This window comes from Canis lupus, chromosome 13 (assembly GCF_011100685.1).
Source record: "Canis lupus familiaris isolate Mischka breed German Shepherd chromosome 13, alternate assembly UU_Cfam_GSD_1.0, whole genome shotgun sequence".
Lineage (NCBI taxonomy): Eukaryota > Metazoa > Chordata > Mammalia > Carnivora > Canidae > Canis > Canis lupus.
In genome coordinates this window covers 9,308,813-9,332,038 of record NC_049234.1, presented here as the reverse complement: position 1 = coordinate 9,332,038, position 23,226 = coordinate 9,308,813, and the positions used below count along the sequence as shown (strand labels likewise).

At 32.7% G+C, this 23,226-nt stretch overlaps 1 protein-coding gene across 7 annotated transcripts in view; it reads right to left on the bottom strand.

Moving 5' to 3' along the window:
• EMC2 (ER membrane protein complex subunit 2) overlaps positions 1–23,226 on the bottom strand; it is a 402,125-nt gene that overhangs the window by 361,465 nt on the left and 17,434 nt on the right. For all 7 annotated transcript variants that reach the window (XR_005368539.1, XR_005368538.1, XR_005368540.1 and 4 more), the window contains exons 6-10: positions 14,307–14,392; positions 14,096–14,155; positions 8,552–8,633; positions 7,616–7,726; positions 5,383–5,487 (exon numbers count right to left, since the gene is read on the bottom strand). Coding sequence is in view for 4 of the 7 variants with exons in the window: in XM_038555336.1 (XP_038411264.1) it covers positions 5,383–5,487; positions 7,616–7,726; positions 8,552–8,633; positions 14,096–14,155; positions 14,307–14,392 (444 nt within the window). In the remaining 3 variants the exon portion in view is untranslated. The remainder of the gene's footprint in view (positions 1–5,382; positions 5,488–7,615; positions 7,727–8,551; positions 8,634–14,095; positions 14,156–14,306; positions 14,393–23,226) is intronic.

The window sequence follows — 23,226 nt, the reverse complement described above, 5'->3', positions numbered from 1 at the left end:
TACATTACTGTATATAAATCATACTTCAATAAAGCAGATAAAAAGAAAAAGGCAAGATAAATGAAAACAGAAGGTGGGGACTATGAAGCTTTACAATAGTATAATAAATTGCCAAATGACCACATATCTCTCTTCCCAAGAGGTGAAGTATTACATCCCCTGAATCTGGGTTGACCATGTGACTTGTTTTGCTCAATGGAAAATTAGGAAAATGTGACGCAGAGACTTAAAAAGTCCTTGCACAGTAGAGTTTGACTGTTTGCTACTCCTGGAATCCTAAGACCACCACATGAGTAAGTCCAAGTTATCCTGCCAAATGAGAAACAAGAGGCCCAGCCCTCCCAGCTGACAGACAGCCAAAGTCAGAAATTTAAGTGAGGCCATCAACCACTAGCATACTGAAGAAATATAAATAAGCCCAGTCGAGACGAGCAGAATTACTCAACTGAGTCCAAGCTAAACAGCCTACCTATAGAATCATAAGCAAATAAGTTGTTATTTTAAATCACTAAGTTAGCAAAAGGTAATGGATACAAATATTTATGGAATCTGATTCATAGAAAGAACACAAAACCTCTAAAGAGAAAGCACAGAATATACAAGCTTTAAAAGAACAAAGAGATTTTATTTAAAATCTGTTAGTGGTGCCGAGGGACAAATAAATTTTGCATGATAGGTGTAGTTGAGGAGTATTGGAAGTTGCTATACAGAAACCGGACACGACCAACAGAGATACGTTACCTTCCTGCAGTGGTATCTAAAAATGATAGAAATTGGCAAAAGTTCTTTTTTCTATCCCTTCCTATAGAGTCAAGAGAAAGCAAATCACATCTTCAGTAAAGATGTGTAAAACATCTCTGTGGACTAAGGAGTTTATGATGTAAAACTCAAATACTGAAGAGTACCAATGACATTCTTAGAGGTCTTTCCAAAGAACAAAGACTTTATAAATCTATAAATAGAATGGATCTAGTAAGGCAAAATTTAAAAGAAGAAAAGAATGGCAGGGGTAAATATTACTAACAGGGTTTAGATCTACAAACAGTGGCTTAAAATACTGAAATAACAGATTCATGTCCAGTGGTAAGGTGCATCTCCTAAGGCAGAAAAGGGCATACTTGTCTGGCATTGTATTACGAAGGAGATAGGGAGAAAGTAAAACAAAACTAAACTCTGAAATTAGTTCACATTATTCAATTGTTCACACGAGAAAATAACTGGGAGGAGAGTGAAAAACTGCATTTCTAGTTTCAGATACATTTATACCTGACATTTCTTTATAGAGGCAGTTTATTGTAGCTGTTAAGAGCACCAACTCTGGAGTCAGACTCCCTAGGTTTGAAAATAGCTGTTATTAACCAGCTATGTTAATTGGGAAAGTTATTTAATCTTTCAATGCTTTAATTTATTTCTAAAATAGGAAAAATACCTCATAAGAAATTTTCTAGAAGAATTTGCTCTTATAACCATTCTTGTTGTGGTCATATTTGCAATGAACACAGCAAGCATCACAAAGTAAACCTGGAGCATGTAATTATTAAAAACAACATAATACATATTAGAGCAATTTGATGAAAATTATGTATTAATTCTTTTAATCCTCAGAAAACTTCTATAGCCATCTTGGAGATGAAAACCTATGCCCAGAAATAGTATACAATTTATCCCAAACTGCATAAATAATTAATGTCAGAACCAAACTTTGAAGACATACAACACAGATCCAGCACTGGTGTTCTTCTCATAACTCCTACATGGTGATACTAGCTTCCACGAATGGGATTCATGACAGAACAGAGATGTCTGTTATCCAGTTGTCTGTTATCTGGATAGCTACATGGGGGAAAATTGACCCTTATTTCACACCATACATAGAAATCAATTCCAAATGGATTATGGATCTAAATATAAAAGGTAGAAGAAATAAAAAAAACTCTCAAGACACACAAAATTATCTTTATGACTATGAGTAGCAACCAATTTCTTAAACACAAAAAGCACAAACCATAAAAGAATATAAATGAACATTTTTTACTTCAGAACTTCTACTCATCAAAATCATGAGATAGCAGGTAAGCAATTGAAGAAATTTTCTGCACGTATAACAAAAAGCTCATAATCAGAAAACTAAAAAACAAAATAAAAAGTCATAAATCAATTAAAAAGATAGACTTCAAGAAAGAGGATATTCAAATAGCCAATAAACATGAAAAAATGCTCAATCTCACTGGTCATCAGGGAGATGAAAAATGAAACCATTAAGATGCCACTATACATGTATCAGAATGGTTATAATTACAAAAACTGACAGGACCAAGTATTAGTAAAGATGTGGAACTATGAGTACTGCCAAACATGACTGGTGGGACTATAAAAAGCTAATTTGGAAAATAAATTATGACCCAGTATTTCCACTCAAAGGCATACACTCATCAGAAGCACATGTATACCAAAAGACTGCAGCAATATTCAGTATAGCATTATTCAAAATAGCCCCCAACAGGAAATAACCCAAATGCCTACCAACAACTGACTAGATAAATTGTAGTATAGTTCATACAACAGACTATATAGTACAATGAAAATAAATGAACTAGACATGAAAAGGGATAAATGTCATAATTATATTAGTGAAATAGGCTAGACAAAAATGAATACATACTATGATACTATAAAGTTCAAAAACAAGCCAAAACTAGGGATTATGAATCAATACTCTTGAGGTTAATAGAAGTAGAAATTAAGAGGATGTACTATGAGGGCTCTGGGGTACTGTAATGTTCCCATTTCTTGACATGGATACATTTACCTTGCATAATTCACTGAAATGTATATTTATTACTTGGGTTCTTTTTTCTATATATGTTGTAATGAAAACTGATTTTATTTTATTTTTTTTTTTTAATTTTTATTTATTTATGATAGCCACACAGAGAGAGAGAGAGGCAGAGACACAGGCAGAGGGAGAAGCAGGCTCCATGCACCGGGAGCCCGATGTGGGATTCGATCCCGGGTCTCCAGGATCCTGCCCTGGGCCAAAGGCAGGCGCTAAACCGCTGCGCCACCCAGGGATCCCCTGAAAACTGATTTTAAAAATATAATCATGCCATGTCAAAAAAAGCACTCTCTGAGCAGCTAGTTGTTTCTCAAAAATATCTCAAAAAAAAGGACATAGTCTGCATACCCTTAGTTTTATATTATCCAAGTCTTATCTTTAAATCTCTCTCTCACACATGCACACATATACACACACACACACTCTCTCTCTCTCTCTCGGCCTACTAACTATGGAAACCCATTATGATCTGTGCTATCTCAAACTAACTACATTTAAAGAAGCACAGCCTGGCTAATATTTATGAATATTCTGACTTACAATATGCCAAAAGAATTAATATTCTCTATTATATATAATAAAAATACACAAGTGACTTTAAAAAATGTGATCATGAGGGCACTGATTTTTTTTTAATCTCCTCAACCTTCTCCAACCAGGTGGAGTACAAAAAGAAACAGTACCAAAACAAAGTAACAAAAAACAAGCCCAAAGAAAACATCTTCAAAAAAACCTACATTACAGGCAATACTCCAAAACCCTGTAATTTGGTTTTATCACCAATAGTGGAAAGACCTACAAAAGATCAACAGCTGTATGGTAGGATTACGTATGGTAGGATGAATAACGTATAACTCTAAAAGTTGAAGAAATGAACAAAGTTATGAATTGATGAATCTGCAAATGGTCTGAAAAACCAGGACAGTCCCAAAGGCTGAAAATCAAAGGTAAGTGTTAAAAGCTGCATGTAATATGACGTTAAGCAACCCTAATAGTGTACAACCTCAAAAACTCTGAAATGTCCAGCAAACACCCTCTTCTAGGAAGGAAAAAAAAAATCTCACACTGAAGGATAATCACCAGAAACTGAAACCAAATTGAATAGGGCAGAAACACAAAGGGAGAGATGGCTCACTAAAGGGAGAGGAGTGGGTAAGAGAAAGGTAGTGATGTCCACAGTCAGCAAATCCCAGAATAAAATAAAAGAACTAACAACAAAATGCAACATTTAAAGCTGAGGGCAACACCTCAGAATTCAAGATCTACAGAGCTCTAGGGGTAGAAAAGAAGGCCGAAGCCAGAAAATCTTTCTGAACCACACTGATTCTGAGAAAGACTGTATACAGAAGGTCTTATTTAAGTTCTGTACATCAAAGAGGAAGTCATAAAAAGTCAAGTTGGGAAAATTATCCTATTTCCGACACCCTTACTCCACAAAAACCTTCTTCCAATAAAAACTATCTGATTTAAACAAGGAAAACAACAAAAGAATACAGATTAACTCCATAAAAAAATTACTAGAGGAAAAAAACCAAACTGACAGAAAAAGATTTGAAAGAAAATGAATGATAGAGGAACGAGGTGAGAGAGGAAATCCAATAAACTGTTAGAGAGCTGGAAAAAAAATTTAGGCAAGTAAACAGAAAAAATATTTAACACTAAAAGCAACTCTTATCAGATTAACAGAGGATTAAATTTACATTTCGAATGGGACTAATATGCATTTGGGAAAACTGACCTAATAACAATCAACAAAATACACTGTAGTGAAACTAACAGATTTTAATGTTAAAGAAAAAACTCCTTTGGACATCCAGACAAAAAGTCTAAGTCACTTAGGGAAAGAAAATCAGGATGGGATTAGACCTCTTGACAGCAATATTTTAACCTAAAACACAATGGAACATGTTAAAGGTAAGTAAATGTAAGTCAAAGGTTGTAAAAAAAAAAGTCGAATTATCCCAGAAATATAAAGACTACAGAGAGAGTTTATAAACATGCAAGATCTAAGAAGATACTATTTTCCCATGAGCTCTTCCTGAAGAATCTCTTAGGGACAAGCTTCAGAAAACTAAGAAATGAGTAGAGAAGTTTCAGATAAGATCTGACATGTAAGCAGAGTACAAAAATATTTTTTATATAGTCTGACGAGCTTCCTTTTAGGCTTTTCTTCTTCCCTTTTAATAACTTGAGATATTCTAATTAATAATATATTCACATATCCAATCTGATTCTGAAATACACTGTGATTTTGCTTACCTTTTCTGGATTTTTAAAATTACTTTTTATTTCCCAAATGCTGACTACTGAAATTTCCAGATGGTCAGGGCTACTTATGGGATCATAAGAGTAATGGACTTCTTTTGAAAAAAGAAGAAAAACAAGTGATCCTACAAGTTAATTCTACAGTTAAAACACATCTGATTAAGACTCAAAGGCATAAAAGTTCAATGACAGACATTTGGCTTCTTAGTTTGATGAAAGAAAAAACAATTAAGAAATATATTAACTCACCTATATGATAATATAAAATTATCAATACTGACCTGATAAGCTCTGTTTATTTGACTAGCTGCCCAACTAGCATATTTCATGTTGTCCTTTTTTGTTTTTGCACTTGCTTTTGGATTAGAAGCAATATGACTTGCCGACTATAAACAAAAAAGAAATATCAAAAACAAAATTCCTTTTTTCTAGCCAAGACAACCAAAAAACATGTAGGATCTTAGTTGCAATGGGAAAACAAAGGGTTTTTAAAAACTGTACCAAAACAATTTTTAAAATAAAAATAAAGTGGAATGAAATTACTATTTAAAAATAAAAATATATTTTAAAATACAGAATAAAATGACAAAAAGAGAGAGCATCTTAAATAATACCTAAATTTATTAGTTATCTACCACAACTCTTAAAGGTAAAATTAAATACTTAAATACTGTAGAGTATCACTTAAATAGTAGAATATTGAAGGTCATTATTACTTCTTGTTATTAAATTATTATTTCTAGTTACTTAATACTGTATTACTTCAGCTTTCCTATGTCAGAATTATAGAATGATTTAATATTAATGTAAAAAGGTATTTCAAAAATAATTTGGTCCAATTTACATTAGTAAGTGAAGAAAAATTTAAGTCCAATAGGAGTTATTTGACTTGACCAAAGCAAGTTATGAAAGCCTTAAAAATAGAAAGAGATCTTCATTTCCAATCTAGTTCTCTTTTCAGTTTACCAAGAGTTTCCAAACTATGTTTCCACAGTACCAATTAGAATCACTGCAATTTGATCCATCCTCTCCTTTTAAAAAACGTACTTAAACAAGGGATTGTTAATCTAGGATCCATGAAAGAATCTGTAAACCACCAAAATTATATACTAATTTTTAAGCATATATTTGTATTTCTTGAGAGAGGAAGATCTTTTATCTTACGCTTAAATATATCATATTCTTAAGAGGATTTGTCCAAGTGATTAAAAAAAAATTAAGCCTTTCTTTTATACTTAGCTTGTGTTAACAGGGTCTTTTTTTCTCTCCTCCTTAGTCAGTGAGGAATTTATTGACCAAAATCTTATTTTTATACTTCTATGTCTTTAATATCACCTTCTTGGTACAAATTTAAGCAAATGCAGTGATTAAGAGAATGACTCTGGAATCAACTGCCTAAGCTGATATCCCAGCTCAATCACTTAGTAAGTCTGTGATATCTTTCAACAAATTCACTAGACCTCTATGTGTTTTAGGTTCACTTTCTGTGAAATGGTAGTAATAATAGTATCTTTTCAAACAGTTGATATAAGGATTTAATGATTTAAAATAATGCCTAGCACATAAAGTGTTATATATAAACTATCATTAATAATTTGTTTTAAAATACTAATAGATTTGTAATTTAATAATTGTTTTAAATACTAATTCTTTTAAAATTAGTACTTCATTTATTTGATAAAGAGATAGCACTGCTACTCTATCTCCAACCTATTGTAATTGGCACTGGTAGATCTAGGAAAAATTTCCTGAAATTCCTTTGAACCATTTTCTAATTATATTTTGCTATTCCTTTCCTAAAAATGATTTCATTTATATTTCTTCCTGCCTCTATTTCTGCAATCAATTCTTTTTCACTGAGCCCCAATAAGACATTCATCCAAAGTCCTTGAAAAGATCAGGATAAATTAAAATTTCAAAGAACTGGCCTATTAAAAAAAGTTTTCTAATTGTAGAGAGAGGGGCTCATTTTATGTATATTTTAAAGCTCAGCAAATTCTTCCTCTATTTCCCATAGCTCTTGTTAATTGACTTTTCTAAGCTCGTCACTTGGCATACATAAACCACAGAAATATTTAATTACATGCTTCCCACAATTCCCAAGCTCTTTTTTGTACCATAAGAAAAGTTTTGACAGTAGAAATTTTATTACCTAATGTCTTTTATTGTGTAGTTTAAAACTGCCATACAATTATAATTTAAGGTAAGAAATACAATATTGGGCATAAACCCAAGAATATCAAAACAATTAAAATACATAATATGGTTTTATATCTGCTACTATTTAATAGAGTAGACAAATTCGGATACAATAGGACACATTTTATAATAAAATATCAAATAGGATGTATTACCATTTAAAAATAAAACTTCAGTATTTAACTAGAGGGGAAAAAATAATCTTATCAACAAGATACAAAAAAAAAAAAAAGAGGGAAGTGATTGGATGGGATAGTTAATGGACTTTAAATGACAGATTTCATAAAATAACATTAAACATGCATCTTTACTCACCATGTAAAGCCCAAACAAAGCTCTCATATTTCTGTTGTTCAGTTTCAGTGCCTGCGCAAAATACTTTCTTGAAAGTTCGAGGTTTTCAAGTCCACCTTGGGTATATTTAACCTGTTAGAAATTGCAGAGTGCTGAAATCTGTTTATTTTACTACTTTGAAATATAGCATGTTTCATCATACCATAGGCATTAGTAATTGAAACAGATATTCTGTAAACAAATGCAAGATGTTAAAAGAATTCATCTTAAAGTTGTTAAAGCTAATCTAAATTTTAAAGCATAATCTCCCTGAAAATTCTATTCTACGAACACTAAGATCATAAGAGTAGTTTTTAAAACAAAATGCTAAAAAAAATTTTTTAATTAAAAAAAATGCTGTCCGTAAAAAAGCTAATATAATTTATTTTTCAGCTGCCTAAATGCCTAACAACTTTATATTTTCTATTAGCAGCATTCTAAATCTATACTTAAATAGGAGCTGCCCTTTTCTAGTCACCCTGACATTCCTTATTAATGAAATCCTAGCCTTATAGCATTCAATTGTATTACTATTCTTTATAGTAAAATAAATACTTCCTACTTCCAAAAATATTGATCTTAACATGTTTCCTAGAATATGGATTTAAAAATCATAATTGTTGTAAATGTTTCAGAAGCCATTAAATGGTGACAATTAAGGCATCATTAGTTCAAAATTAAAGAGTATACAATAAAAAATACAAAGAATTTCACTGTTTTAAGTAAGTGCTTTTATTTTTAAAGTCATATTCCCATTATAGTAATAAAAACTTAAATCTTTTACAACCTACAGTTTTCATCAGATGTTTTAAATATTTATATACTTGCCTCACATTTAGGACATGTTCTTAGTTCCAAAATAATACCTAACATCAACAAAAATAAAATCATATACATGTTGTTTTTGAGAGCACTTACTTCAGCATACTGCTGACAGTATAAGTGGTTGTGTGGATTAGTCATCATTAGCTCCTCTAAACAAAAGGCTGCTTTAGCATAGCTGAAAAATATGAAGATGAAAAATCAATTTTAAAAGTTACAAATACCACCTTAGCTAAAATAACTTAAAAATAATTTAAAACAGTGATTGAAAATAATCTTAAAACAATTTGTGATATTAGGTATTTTGTTCCCCAAATTTAAAGCTTTATTAATAAAAAGCCTGTTATGCTGAATTCTTAAATACAAATAACAAAGGCTTAGATTCTAAAGCAGCCTATGAACCATCAGTAGATATTACATTCTTAAAACTGGGTTACTATTATGAAATCCAAACATTATTCACAACACAGACTTCACAATCTTGTATCAGGTTACATATAAAATAACTTCAAGCCCATTGATCACTTAATAAAATATCTGAATGGCTGAAGTGTAAAAAGGAAATAAACATTTTATTAAATACTATCCACAAAAATCCTTTAGTGACATTATCTACCACACATTGTATTACAAAGACTTTTCATTACTTGTTTGTCAAATACAAAATTATAATGAAGTTAGAAATTTTAAACCCATGAAAGGTAGATCAAGTTAGTGGTTCTGATACGTACTCTACTACTATTTCATTATGTGGTAAAGAAACAAAAACATCTTCCTCAAAACCTGAGGAGAGGACTGCTACAAAGGGCTCTGGAAAAATGGTTTTACACCATGTGACTGTAATTCCCATTAATGCATTTTATGTTTAAAGCAATGTAAATATCGTCACTATTTATAGGAAATCCTAAAGAACACAGGTGTTTTAAAGTTTATTCCCCATGAAAGGTGATGACAGTAGCTAACAGAAAACGGCTACCTACAATTATTTTTGGCATTTGTCACCAACATACAAAGCTACCGATCTTCACACCAAGTCTAATATACTTTTCAAAGTATACATACTGCAATTTCACATATATGTACTAATAACAGCTAACTTATATGCTCATTATGTACCACGCACTTCTCTAGGTGTATTATATGTATTAATTCATTTAATCCTACCACAACTCGAGGAAGCAGGAAATTATCAAAATTTTATAGTTGAGAAGGCACAGAGATACTAACTGAAACCTAGGCGATGCCACTCTGGACAGCCTACTCATAACCACTCTGCATATTGCCTCTATGCACTATACACAATAAAAAACCATGGTAATGATGGTAGTGATGAAGAGGTCAATGGTAACATAAAAATGGGTACAGCAATCAAACTAAAAGGGCCTGAGAAACCAAAAACACCCTGTAGATTACCAAAATCATAGCACTTTAGATTTATATATACATACTGTTATCAAGGATCATACAGCTATTTAGTCTTTTTCATTTTTATACCCAAAACCTAGCACTGGTTCCTGACATGTGATAGGTATATAATAAATGACTGAATGATTACATAAATGTCTAGAACAAAAGTATTGTGATTACCTATCTGGTATATATTTATCATTCTGTAAGAGAAGAAGAAAGTGGTCTCTACCTTAAACACTTCCCTTCTAAATATGTTCCTTTTACTAAGATGATACAAAAAATTCATATTAATGCTAAGAATAAATATTCTTACAGACTCAAATGGATTGAGCACAACTATGACTCCCGTTTTTATACAGTATTAACTAAGATAAAATAGGTAGGAGTGTCTACTGAAAAATGAATGCCAAGATATTTTTCTCAAAATTTATTTAGGAGTTGCTGGATATATTTATACATAGGAGGATCCCTTCTCCTAATTTCACAAAGTATAAAATCAAACTAATTTTGTGGATAAAGTATAGAATCAAATAAACTTAGAGCTAAAAGAAGCAGAAGATGGTCCAAGACAGTTTTCTGAACAGAAGTTCACTCAAGAGTATTTAAACCATATTGGAAAGTATGTGAGTGACCATTTTCTCAATTCTCCCAAGAACAGTACACAGCCAATTCCATTCCAAATCCATAAAAACGTTAATTCATTACAATGACTCATTGATTATAGAATTTAAATTATTTTAATCTATTTAAAGTAACCACTAGTATTAGTATGTCAGAGTCAATAATTAAAGTTTTCATAGTTCTTCAGTTCTTCACTTTTAAAAGCATTTGTATAAGTCACACATTTATCCCCATATTGCTTTATCAACATTATGATTTTTCCTTATAGGATTTTGATAATTCCATTTGTTATAGAATTTTAATAGTAAGGTTGGACCTACAAAAAGGAACCACAGCCACAACCATAATTACTTTATATTATTAATCGCTTCTTGCTGATACAACATCTAGTTTTAACTACAAGTCAAGTAAAAAAAAAATTGTGTTCAAAACACATATTTCTGTTTATAACACATTCTGGTAGTACTAATGTACACATTTTAACTAACTTTTTATATTTAAAACAAGTAAAATGTCTCAATATGATCCATTGGTATGATATATACCACTGCAATCGCTGAATAGAAGCTAGAATTTATAAATCAGAAGCAAATATAAAGAAAATTTAAAGATATTTTTAAAAAGGGCATAGCAGAATTCCATATCCTCTGATTTCTGTAACAACAATGAATAGGCTTATATGAACATTCTACTTTGGAAATTTATTTGGAGTAAAAACTCTAGATCTAGAGTAGCAATGCTGCTTAAAGTAGCTTATTCCCATGCAAAAAAAGAATGGCAAGATGATAAATATATCCAGCAACTCCTAAATTGCTACATTTTGCCACCGTGTCCACAAAACAGTACTAAACTGGTAACACAGTAACTCATCTTTTCTACCAAAAACAAACAATAAAACAAACAAAAAAATCCCTTACTTACTACAATGACTTGCCCAAACAGGTTAAATGAATCAAATGAACAGATTCTGATTTTCATATAGTTTAAAAACTATAGAGATATTTATTTTCCACTCACCCTAAACCTGAAAATTGCCTCTGTGGTCAATTAGAAAAAATAAATGGTCATTTTGTAAACACCTAGCTTCAAGACCAAAAAGAGTTTTGTGATACAAGATAAAAGACTAGGTCGAACACAATTATCATTTCCCCTAAGAGTTAGTTACTTTTCAGATGCTTTTCTGTCTTTATATTTCTTGATTTCTTGCGATTTTTCAGTTCATTTCTCTTAAGTATACATTCAACTCTATCTCAATGACTCTTTAGAGACTCAAAGCAATACTGAACGTGGCCATTTCAAGGTGAACCAAATAATAAATAATAGGTTAAAAATAAACTATAGCCTATTTTAGAACTAAATACAGAAATATTAGAAACACATGCAAAAAAGTTAAACTGAGAAAGAAAAAAGAAAACAGAGGTGATATATTTATGTAGTTCTTAGAGGACATGAAAGCAATAAAAACTGATATATCTCACTATATAAAAATACAAAGTTCCTGTAAGTTAAAAATCAATATTAAAAAGATACATAACAAGGATATATTTTTGACAGGACAAAGGTTTGTATTCTTTATTTTTTGTCCTTTATACATAGAGCTATTAAAAATCTTTTACAAAGTTGTAACCAATTTTTCACCTATAAAAATTTACAAAGATTGAAAAAAATAATGGCACTCGGTGTTAGGGGGATCTAATAATTGCTGATGTGAGAGTAAACTGGTAACTATCTTTCTAGTGAACAACAGGAATGATTTATCAACACCACTAAAAATGTGCGTATCTTATAATCAAGTAATTCTATTTCTAAGAATTTAGTCCAAGGAAACAAACTAATACAGAATTACAGTAAAAATGAAAAAAGGGAGAGAAAAAAAAAAGATATCTATTCCTCTAGGAAACTGATTAAAAATATTAGAGTACATCAATAAGATGGAGTAATATAGTCATTAAAATCACACTGTGAAATATTTATTGTGATAGGAAATGTCTGTTAAAACATGATTAAGTGAAAAGCATAAACTATAAAAATAATTCTATTTTAGGTTTCTGTTTCAAGAAGTACTAAAGAAAATAAAATATAAATTATAGATAAGGTGATGCAATTACACATAATTCTGGTCTTTGTCTTTACTTTTTACTTTGTTTTCCAAATTTTCTTCATTAGGTATTTCTTTAACTTAAATTCCTTGATTAATCTGAAATGTTTTTAAATGCTTTTAATCATGATATCTTCAAAAGTCACAAAAAAATTTTAAATAACTGTCATCTGTTTTAGGGACAAAATAAAACTAATGTTGATTGTTTTGTTTTTCTCCAAAAATTCAGTTTCATGTTATTCAAATTATATACCGTATACTTTACAAATGCTGACTTTAAAGCTATGAGAAATGGAATACAAAATTAATATATCACTGTATATTAACTATACCAGAATAAAAATAAAAATAAATGTTAGAACAAAGCTTTGAAAGATGGAGACATTACCATTTAAGCCAAATGCACTACCACTCTCACATACATAAGATAATCCTGAGTATGTTTACATATGTGATCATATAAGCATATATACATCTATATGAACATGATTCAGAAAATAATTTACTAATAGAAAAAAAAAAAAAGATTCTGACAGCCAGAGCACAGAAGAGAACTGAAGAATGGTTCCCAGAATACAGTACACATTCATTAAATGATAGCTATTACTTTTATTTTACCTTCTGGTTTTACTACAAATAACAGATAATTACCTTAATTCTCCATTTCACATTATACATATAGCCCTGGGCAAAGCTAAGACATAAATGTCTTCATTCTATTTTATTTCCTGTGTCAGCTATTTGTAGTATGAGAATGAAGTTATTCATACACAGTAAGAATATGCACATGAGAATCTGATTCTATTCCCTCAGAAAGAAGAAACAAAACAATGTATATACTTCGGATTGAGAAGAACTAAGGGAGAAAAGAAAAAAAAAATCCTGCCTATAGATGGAGGTTAGCATTAATGCTGCAATATTAGAAAACTGACTAAGACTAGGCTAATCCTCTCACACTGGGATTTCCTCCTGTCACTGCATCAATAAAAAAGCTAACAAAAACATTAAATATCCAATAAGCAAGTTCCTACAGCATTCAACATTCTTGATTATTCTTGGTCTTTTACCCAGGCAACAGAATGCTTCTACTTTGGAAAAGTTGATTCTCTTAATTCTAAGACTAATAAATGCATACAATTGACAGAATTTTTAAACAGCAGGGAGTATAATACTCATTGTATATTAGAACAACTTAGACTCTAAAAATTCACAATTTTGAATCATTAAAAACAGCCTTAATTCAGAAAATACAGGCCATTCTAATTCCAAAGAATCCATCTGTATTTGAAAGAAAAACATATTCCTCAAACAAAAATAATTAGCAAAACACAAATGAGCTAATTAAAGCAATTCACATATTATAATCAACAAACTGATCTGTTATCATTTATTTAGTTAATTTAAAATGACATGATTCATATTCTTTCACCAATCCTTCAGAAACCACTATGTCTTCTGAACTTATCTAATAGTGATAAAAAACTGCACTCCTAACAAAATTTACAACTTACTCGTGTTCATTGATATAAAGTTCTGCAAGTTCATGCCAGGCTTCTTGGTCCCCAACAAATCTGGTGAGAGGAAAAGGGTGGGGGGGAAAGGTGTAGATATTCTGTAAATGAACAGCATGGAAGCAAAAAAGGAAAATCAAATGCAAATTCCATTTTAATTAAAAAAGATTTATCAGAATAACAAAACACAATCCTCTTGTAAGACACTCACTGTTCCAGATACTCATTCAGTTCCCGAATGGCCTCCACATTTTTCCCCTGGGCTTTTCGAATGGCAATCTTACGCTTTCTTGCAGCCTATGGGTTGACATTAATAAAGGATTAAGCCCTCATGATTCCCTGGGTTTTTGTAAAGAAGGTAATTTGACTGTGCAAATTATTATCTCAATGCCAGCGAAATTCCATTGTCAAACTACTGCTTAGTGGGAGTTTATAAACATACCCTATGACATCCCACTGGGGAATTCAAACATTCCTCTAACAATCACATATGCTTTACTTTTGATGTACACAATGTATGCATCATTTCATTCAAATAAATAACCATCCAGATTCTGATAATTACAAGCCAGCAGGGAATTCTAATCTTTACCCAGCCTAAAGTCCTTTACTCTGTCTCATTCATAAGATTTGTACGTTAAAAGATAGAGGAATAGTAGAGATTAGGAAAAAAAAAAATCTCACCATGGCCACTTGAATGTCATTATAAAATATAGCTCCTGATAACTTTTTTCAGTTTTAAGAGAAAATCTATCTGTAAGTCTTTCAAGAATAATACAGGACCTGAAAAAAATATTTTATAAGTAGACAAAACATTTCACCTTGCATTTTATTTTTTTTTTTAAATTTTTTTTTTTTTTTTTTTTATTTATGATAGTCACAGAGAGAGAGAGAGAGAGGCAGAGACACAGGCAGAGGGAGAAGCAGGCTCCATGCACTGGGAGCCCGACGTGGGATTCGATCCCGGGTCTCCAGGATCGCGCCCTGGGCCAAAGGCAGGCGCCAAACCGCTGCGCCACCCAGGGATCCCTCACCTTGCATTTTAAAGTTTTTTAAATGACTAATATAAGTATCAGTGTCATTAATTTATGCATTCATCAAATATATACTGAACTTTATTGTTTAACAGGTACTCTGCAAAACAATGAAAATATGAGGTCAAAAAAAAAAAAAGAATAGATAATTCCTCACAGCAGCTCATGAGAAAAAGACACATCCAATAAAAAGACAATGATAGAGATATCTAGGGTGTCGTGGCAACATGGAGGACAGCCTAACACAAACTGGCAGAATGGAGGAAGTGTAAGGGCAGAAAGCAGAGGATCCCAGATGTGATACCTACACTGAAATAGCACAAGAAGACATTAAAAAAGCAAAAGAAGGAATTGTGTGGAGGACAGAATAGATGAAGGAACACAGAAGCAAAGGCAAGGAAGACAGCAACTTTGTGTGTAGTCAGACAGTAACATTGTGTGTACTCAAGGCTATCCATTTAAAGCTGTAGTTAACAGAGACTGGAGGGCATTATATAAATTATTAAATTTCTATCTCCTCCATCTCTGTTTATTTAATTCAATGTAGATAGCGAAACAATAAAACAAACAAAAGCTATGGCCAAGTTAAATTTATTAATTATGGACATGATCATTATTGTTTTATATAATATAGATTCCACAAGATGCAGACAAGGGAAATAAAATTAATGGTGTTCTTTAAACAAATGGAGCTATCTAACATGGGTGAAAAAGGTGTGTGTTTTGCTCTAAAAAAGTGAAAGTCAAAAAAACCAGAATCAAGAGACTCCCTACAAATAAGACTATCAGTGATATTTATAATAACAATGATAACAGCATTTTGGCAATAAAAAAAAAAATGAAATGCTTAAAAAAAATATATCCTTGATTATTCAGCTCATGCCAAAGGTCTAACACAACACCTGCCAAATGGTAGGTACTCAAGTATTTTGGAATAATTTCATTTTGTACAACAATGAAAGTGCCATAATAAACGTACCACTTAAAAAGCCTCAAGAATTCAGAAAGAAAGTAAAAGAAAAGCTCTAAAAGTAACTCAATCCTGAAGACTTTAGGAAGAATATTAAACTCCAAATGAGAGCCTTCTCCCAAGTTCTTCTGAAAATAGATGATGGATAACTTAACATATAATTTAAAAACTAATTTCTTTTGGATATGTCGTATCTAATTTCACCAATCCAACACATTTGAAACATATTTAACTGTTTATTCCTTTCACTTATCATGATACTACTTCTACAGACAATATGGTAGAACAGAGTTCATGTTTTAAAACAAAAAAGACAAGAAATAAATCTCAACTCTTGGCACTTACCAGCTTATTAACCAAAGGCAAAATATTTAACCTTCCCAAACCTCCATAATACACAAATCTCCAAATATCAATGTAAAGCAACTAACACAGTACATAGTATATAATATTATTGAATAAATGTTATCTTCCTTCTTTTTATACAGTTAGTCTATGCTTAAAATAGGTGTTAAGCCTTGCCAAAAGCTTTACCTATGAAATCTTTAAAGGCCCAGCACAGGCTTACTTAGTTTGATATTAGTATCTTGTCCCAATCTCTATAGGATTTGCACCAGTTGAGATATTACATAGATCTGGGGAAACTTGTTGAAAATACTGCACTGAAATATGACATATCAAGCAAAAAGTTAAAGTATAAACATTAAAAACAATTACCACCTCTACAGTCATGGTAAGAGCTATGGTATGAACACTGTATTGGATACCATTATGCACAAAAGTTTCAAATGAAGATGGGTATACTAAAAACACCTGTCTAGCTGTTAATTCATTTTCTCAGTAATTTAACAACAGAACCATCTCTCTACTGCTAAACATACACTGATTTTTTAGGTCAGCAATATGCTGTAGAATATAGTTTGTAAAGCACTGCTGTAGTGTTTCAAAGATAACTAATCTTTAAAATCCCTTTTAAAAAACAATCCTTTTGTAAATGATGGAAATCAGAGGTTTAAACAACTTAAATGCCATCAGAGAGGTAAGATCAAAAATAAAATCAGAAATTTCTGATTCCCATGCTAGATCTTTCTAGGAAACTTCCTGAAAGAATCCGAAATATTACAAGTAAAACAAGTTATTATTATTATTTTGTATTATACATATTTGTAGTGGGAGGAATGTTACAATTTTATAATAATGTAAAACAAAGAGAAATTCAGTATTTAATATAAATTTATTTTTAATAAATAAATTGTTGTGTTCAATTTGTTGGTGTTCAATTTGCCAACATATAGAATAACACCCAGTGCTCATCCCGTCAAGTGAGAAATTCACTATTAACTTAAATTCAGTATTAACTTTGCAACAGCCTATTTTAAAAATGAAGAGCTTTCCACCTAACATTTCACTGAAGGTTTTAAATATACCCTTTTTTTTTAATTCAATTTGCCAACGTATATTAAACAACTTAGGAATCATACCCTAAAATCTCTATTATATAAGCAGTATGTTGACTGATCATGTAAAACTTAAGATACAGCACTTTATTTCCTAATAGTCTAAAGTCTAAAACAAACTTTTAAGTGGCAACTCTTAGCTACACAAAGCCAATCTTCCTAATGAAATTATGTATGATAGCTTAAAGAAATACCTACATGGCAATAATTATCATACAGGCAATAATATATTATTAAGTTACATACCAAGCAACAGCCGTTTCCACCTTATTTCTTCTAAAGAAAAATACTACCACATGCTGGCCTAAGAACCGATCTTTATTTATCATGATAATTTTATAGGGATTTCATTTCTGGCCAAGATGGGAACAGATTTATCCTTTTGCCTGAACCAACTAAAGAATTAGACTAAATACACGCAACAATTTTAAGGCACAGGACAACAGGCAACAAAAAACAGTGATCCCCGAGAGGCTGAAAATAAATGAGGTGAGCCCTATTTTTATTGCCCTGGCTCATTGCTTTGAGAATTTCAGGGATCCTGTGCAAAAAGAGAAAAACCAGGGCAGCCCCAGTGGCGCAGCGGTTTAGCGCCGCCTGCAGCCCAGGGCGTGATCCTGGAGTCCCAGGATCAGGTCCCACATCGGGCTCCCTGCATGGAGCCTGCTTCTCCCTCTGCCTGTTTCTCTGCCTCTCTCTCTGAATAAATAAATAAATAAATAAATCTTAAAAAAAATAAAAAATAAAAATCTAAAAAAAGAGAAATATCAGGCTGAGTTCAGTGGACTCTCTGAGTTCAGGAGCTGCGAGCCCAGGAAGATCAAAGGCTAGAGTTTGTAGACACAGCACTGGGAAACAAAGAATACAGAATAAAAACTCTAGATTCCTCTTGAATCTCAAGGGTTTCCCTTGAGTCACTCAGCTTTGGGTACCCAGAAGGATTGTAATGGGGAATAAGTAACTAGCCCTATAAGCATTTTCTGGACCTCTCTAAGGTCTAAGACCCAAAAGGATCAAATCGTTTTCAAGTAACTTAATTATATCCCACAAGAAAGCTCAAGAATATATTTTGGAAATATAAAAATGGAAAGGATCAAAGAAAACTTCTGAAAATAATAGTTTTGTTCACTATCTTGATTATGGTGATGGTTTCACAAGTATACAAATGTCAAAACTTATCAAACTATACATCTTACTTAGATATATGCAGTGTATTCTATATCAATTATATGTCAAAACAGTTTTAAAATAGAATTAATTGGACTGTTAAGTAGGATCTTGAATATTTATCAATTTCCATTTATTTCTTTCTTATAGTTTTTTTTCCTGAAAAATATGCCTATGTTCTGAATTTCTCTAAATGTCTTGTTTGGATCGATCTTTGCAAATGCCAGTTTAAGTCTTAAAAACAAAAACTGTTCCACATTTTAAGTGATTATTAAGTGATTTAATAACAGAGTTAGAATGCCTATTATAAAATATAAAATATTGATGACTATGAACAAATCTTCATCAAACTTACTACATGCCTTCTGTAACATTATGTACAAAGGGGCTAACCAGCAGTTCTTCCTGAAACTTGTCTTAAATGTCTTAAAATATAAGCTTTGGGGGGCAAAGTGGGGGAGAACACCTAGGAAAGGATTAAAAGATTAAGGTCTACCAGCAAAATACAATCTAGATCTCCCCATACTGCAGATGCTGGGACACTGGCCAACAGAAGGAAAGCAGTGTTCTGGGTTCACCAAGTCTTACGCCCAACACCCTGGGAAATGTAACATTCTAAAAGCATCTTCACCCTTGGCACAGAGGCAATTCCGTCTAATTCCAAAACAAAACTTTAAATATTTCATAAATCATAAGAGGGAGTTCACATTTCAAGGTAAAATCTGTTCTTTCTGAAATATGAAATACAACTAAAACACAATAATTATTACACCCCTTTTCTGAAAAGTATTCATTCAACAAGTATTCGCTCAAGACCTACCATATGCTAGGCATTAGTTTATGCAACAGACATAATTTTTTCCATTAAGGAGCTTTCAAAGGAAGAAAAGCCTACTTTTATTTTAAAAGCAAGCAAAGAAAAAACTGACTGGTGCTTAGGCAAGCTAAGAGATAAAAGCTCACAGTAAGACTAATCCAATATTTGACTCTCACTGGTTAACAACTAAAATTTCACATTTGAGAACTACCTTTCTAAAAACCATTCACAGCTAAGTGATTCTAATTGTTTGCGTACTTTTATTGTAAAATAGTCTTTCATCCATTCCCTAACCTTTCCAATTCTACTTGTCCTAGGTTTAGATCCCCGTGATCTCTGGCCTAAAACAGAACAGCTGCCCAATTACAAATTATTTAATCTCTGCACTTTCTTCAAACTATCTCGTGTATTATTTTTTTTTAAGATTTTTATTTATTTATTTATTTATTCATAGAGACAGAGAGAGAGAGAGGCAGAGACACAGGCAGAGGGAGAAGCAGGCATCATACAGAGAGCCTGACGTGGGACTCGATCCAGGGTCTCCAGGATCACGCCCTGGGCTGCAGGCGGCACTAAACCACTGCGCCACTGGGGCTGCCCCTATCTCGTGTATTATTAACAAAGTTATTTCTAAAATTATCTGGTGGGCAGCCCTGGTGGCTCAGCGGTTTAGTGCTGCTTACAGCCTGGGGTGTGATCCTGGAGACCCGGGATTGAGTCCCACATCGGGCTCCCTGTGTGGAGCCTGCTTCTCCCTCTGCCTATGTCTCTGCCTCTCTCTCTGTGTGTCTCTATGAATATAAAATCTTTAACAAAATAAAATAAAATAAAATAAAATATAAAATAAAATAAAATAAAATAAAATAAAATAAAATAATCTGGTGGATTTTCCTAGTCATTGTCCATTTTCTTTTTTATTTTTAGAGAGAATAAGTGTGTGAAAGAGGGCATGGCGGGAGACTCTTAAGCAGGCTCCATGCTCAGAGCCTCATGCGGGGCTCGACCTTGCAACCCTGAGATCATGACCTGAGTCAAAATCAAGAGAAAGATGCCCAACTGACTGAACCACCCAGGCACCCCATTCGTTCTCCATTTTCTAAGAATAAAAATTCTTAAGTGTCACATACCAGGTTGTTAAAAAACAAAGGCCTTTTTTTTAAAGATATTATTTATTCATGATATATAGAGAGAGTGAGAGAGGAAGAAACACAGGCAGAGGGAGAAGCAGGCTCCATGTCGGGAGCCAGACGCGGGACCCGATTCCGGGACTCCAGGATCGTGCCCTGGGCCAAAGGCAGGCGCTAAACTGCTGAGCCACCCAGGGATACCCAACACAGGACTTCTTGATGCATCTCCAGTCACTGTGTACAATGAACCAATTCAGAGGTATAAAATATTGCTCCTCAAAACCCCAGTTTTTCTCAGAAGTCAAAGAGTGGGGAAGAAGGATGAGGTTAACTAGTTAGAGCACCAGAACCATGCCCTCTCTTCAACAAGAACAGAAATAAAATTTCATTTGGAAAACATATCAAAGGAGGGAGGCAGTTTGGAAAGAGAAATACAAATGGCTTTTAAAGCATATTTAAAAATATTCAACGTCTCTCATAATGCAAATTATAACAAGATAACTTTTTTTTTTTTCCAATTAGACTGCCAGAGGTTAAAAACAAAAAAGCTGATAGTACACCATGTGGGAGGATACAGGAGAAGCAGCACTCTCTTATACCACAGAAGTGAATATGGATGGCTAAAAAACTTTTGTGCAAGGAAATTTGGTAACATCTATCAAAATTTAAAATGCATGGACCTCCAGATGGATTCCCGAGTAGAAATTCATCGTACAAATGACATTCACTGCAAGCACTGTTCCAGGGAGGAAGATATCAGAATCAATCTAAGAGTTCATCAAGGGGTCTTACTTCAAGAGACTGTTTTTCAAGAAACTGTTTTTTATACATCATACAATGCAATGTTATGCAGCTATTGAGAGGATGATGTAAGGATGTGCTGACATACAGCATGATCTTTACAATGCATGCAAGAGAGAATATGCCACCATTTGCTTTTCCAACAACTCTGTCAAAAGAGATACACTCGGGATCCCTGGGTGGCGCAGCGGTTTGGCGCCTGCCTTTGACCCGGGGCGCTATCCTGGAGAACCGGGATCGAATCCCACGTCGGGCTCCCGGTGCATGAAGCCTGCTTCTCCCTCTGCCTGTGTCTCTGCCTCTCTCTCTCTCTGTCTGTGTGACTATCATAAATAAATAAATAATAAAAAATGTTAAAAAAAAAAAAGAGATACACTCATACACACGTGCATATTTGTGTGTACATGAGGGAAAAAAACCTCTGGAAGAATACATTAAGAAATTGTTAACAATGTTTGCCTAAGTGAAGGAGAACATGAGATCCGGGGTGAGAGGACTTATTTTTTACCATATATTCTTTGTATTGTTTGTAATTTTTAACATAGGTATTACTTTTTCAAAAAAATATTCACAACCTTTTAAAAATAGATGGGATAGGGGCGGGAGGAGTCCATTTCAGCAACCTCCCTAAAGGAAATTTGAAAACTTCCTTTCTAATCACTTTATTCTTTCTTCCTTAGATAGACTTTGTACTTAAATAGTGCTAAGGATTCATTCAGGAGATACAAGAACTTTCATTTTTCATTAAAACTAAAATATAACTACCCAAACAAGTTATTTATCATAAACTTCAAAATATTATAAAACCACTGAGCTCTGCTGACTTTTTTGCAAGCACGTAAAATTCTTTCTTTCTAAATTTCCACAGTTTCTGTCCACCCTACTTCACTTCAACCACACTCATCCTTCAAGCCATGCAAGGCTCAAAAATCACACAGCAAGTGACTAAGGAATAAAAATTTAACAGTCTATTTTCAAAGTCCATAATCTGTTCACTAGATCACTCTGCATCCCTAAGCACAGTCAGGTGGGTGTCTAATTTGTTCTTCTATTCCCAGCACCAAGCACACCATAAGCACTAAATATTTTTTTTGAAAGATTAATGAACACATATAAAAGGGAAGCTCCAAGCTCCTTAAAGCTTGAATGAACAACCTCATTTCTATACTGGATATCTAGAAACACAGAGGCACAAGACCATTAATAGTCATATGATCACTTTCATACAACACAAAGAATCACAGTATAAAAGCCTGAATTATAACTATGGATGAGGGTGAAACTAGACTTTCCCACCTTTGAGGTAATACATTATAGTTGGTTTGAAAAAAGAAACTGTAATGTATTCTACACTGCCACTTAACTGTTTAATATAAGTGAAGTCTTCCCCTACTAGACTTAATTAGTTCTAGGTTTACATGGTTTTGTTATCTCTCTCAAAGTCTACCACAGTGCTTTCTATGGATACATAGAAACTGTCTTTATGCTTAGTAACACCCAACATTCTGGTGACTCATGACAGATACTCAATAAACATTTACAGAAGGCACTAAGAGGATGTTAAAGATAATATTTAATGAAAGAATAATACATTTAACAAAATGTATTTAGTCACCTTGTTTTAAAATACTTACCTAGCAACTAAGGGACATAGTTACCAACACCTCATATATAGTCTATGACTGAAACCATTTGGATTTCTCTTTTAGTCAATCTTAGAGCCAGAGAACATAGAAATTACTACAAATACAGAAAAAT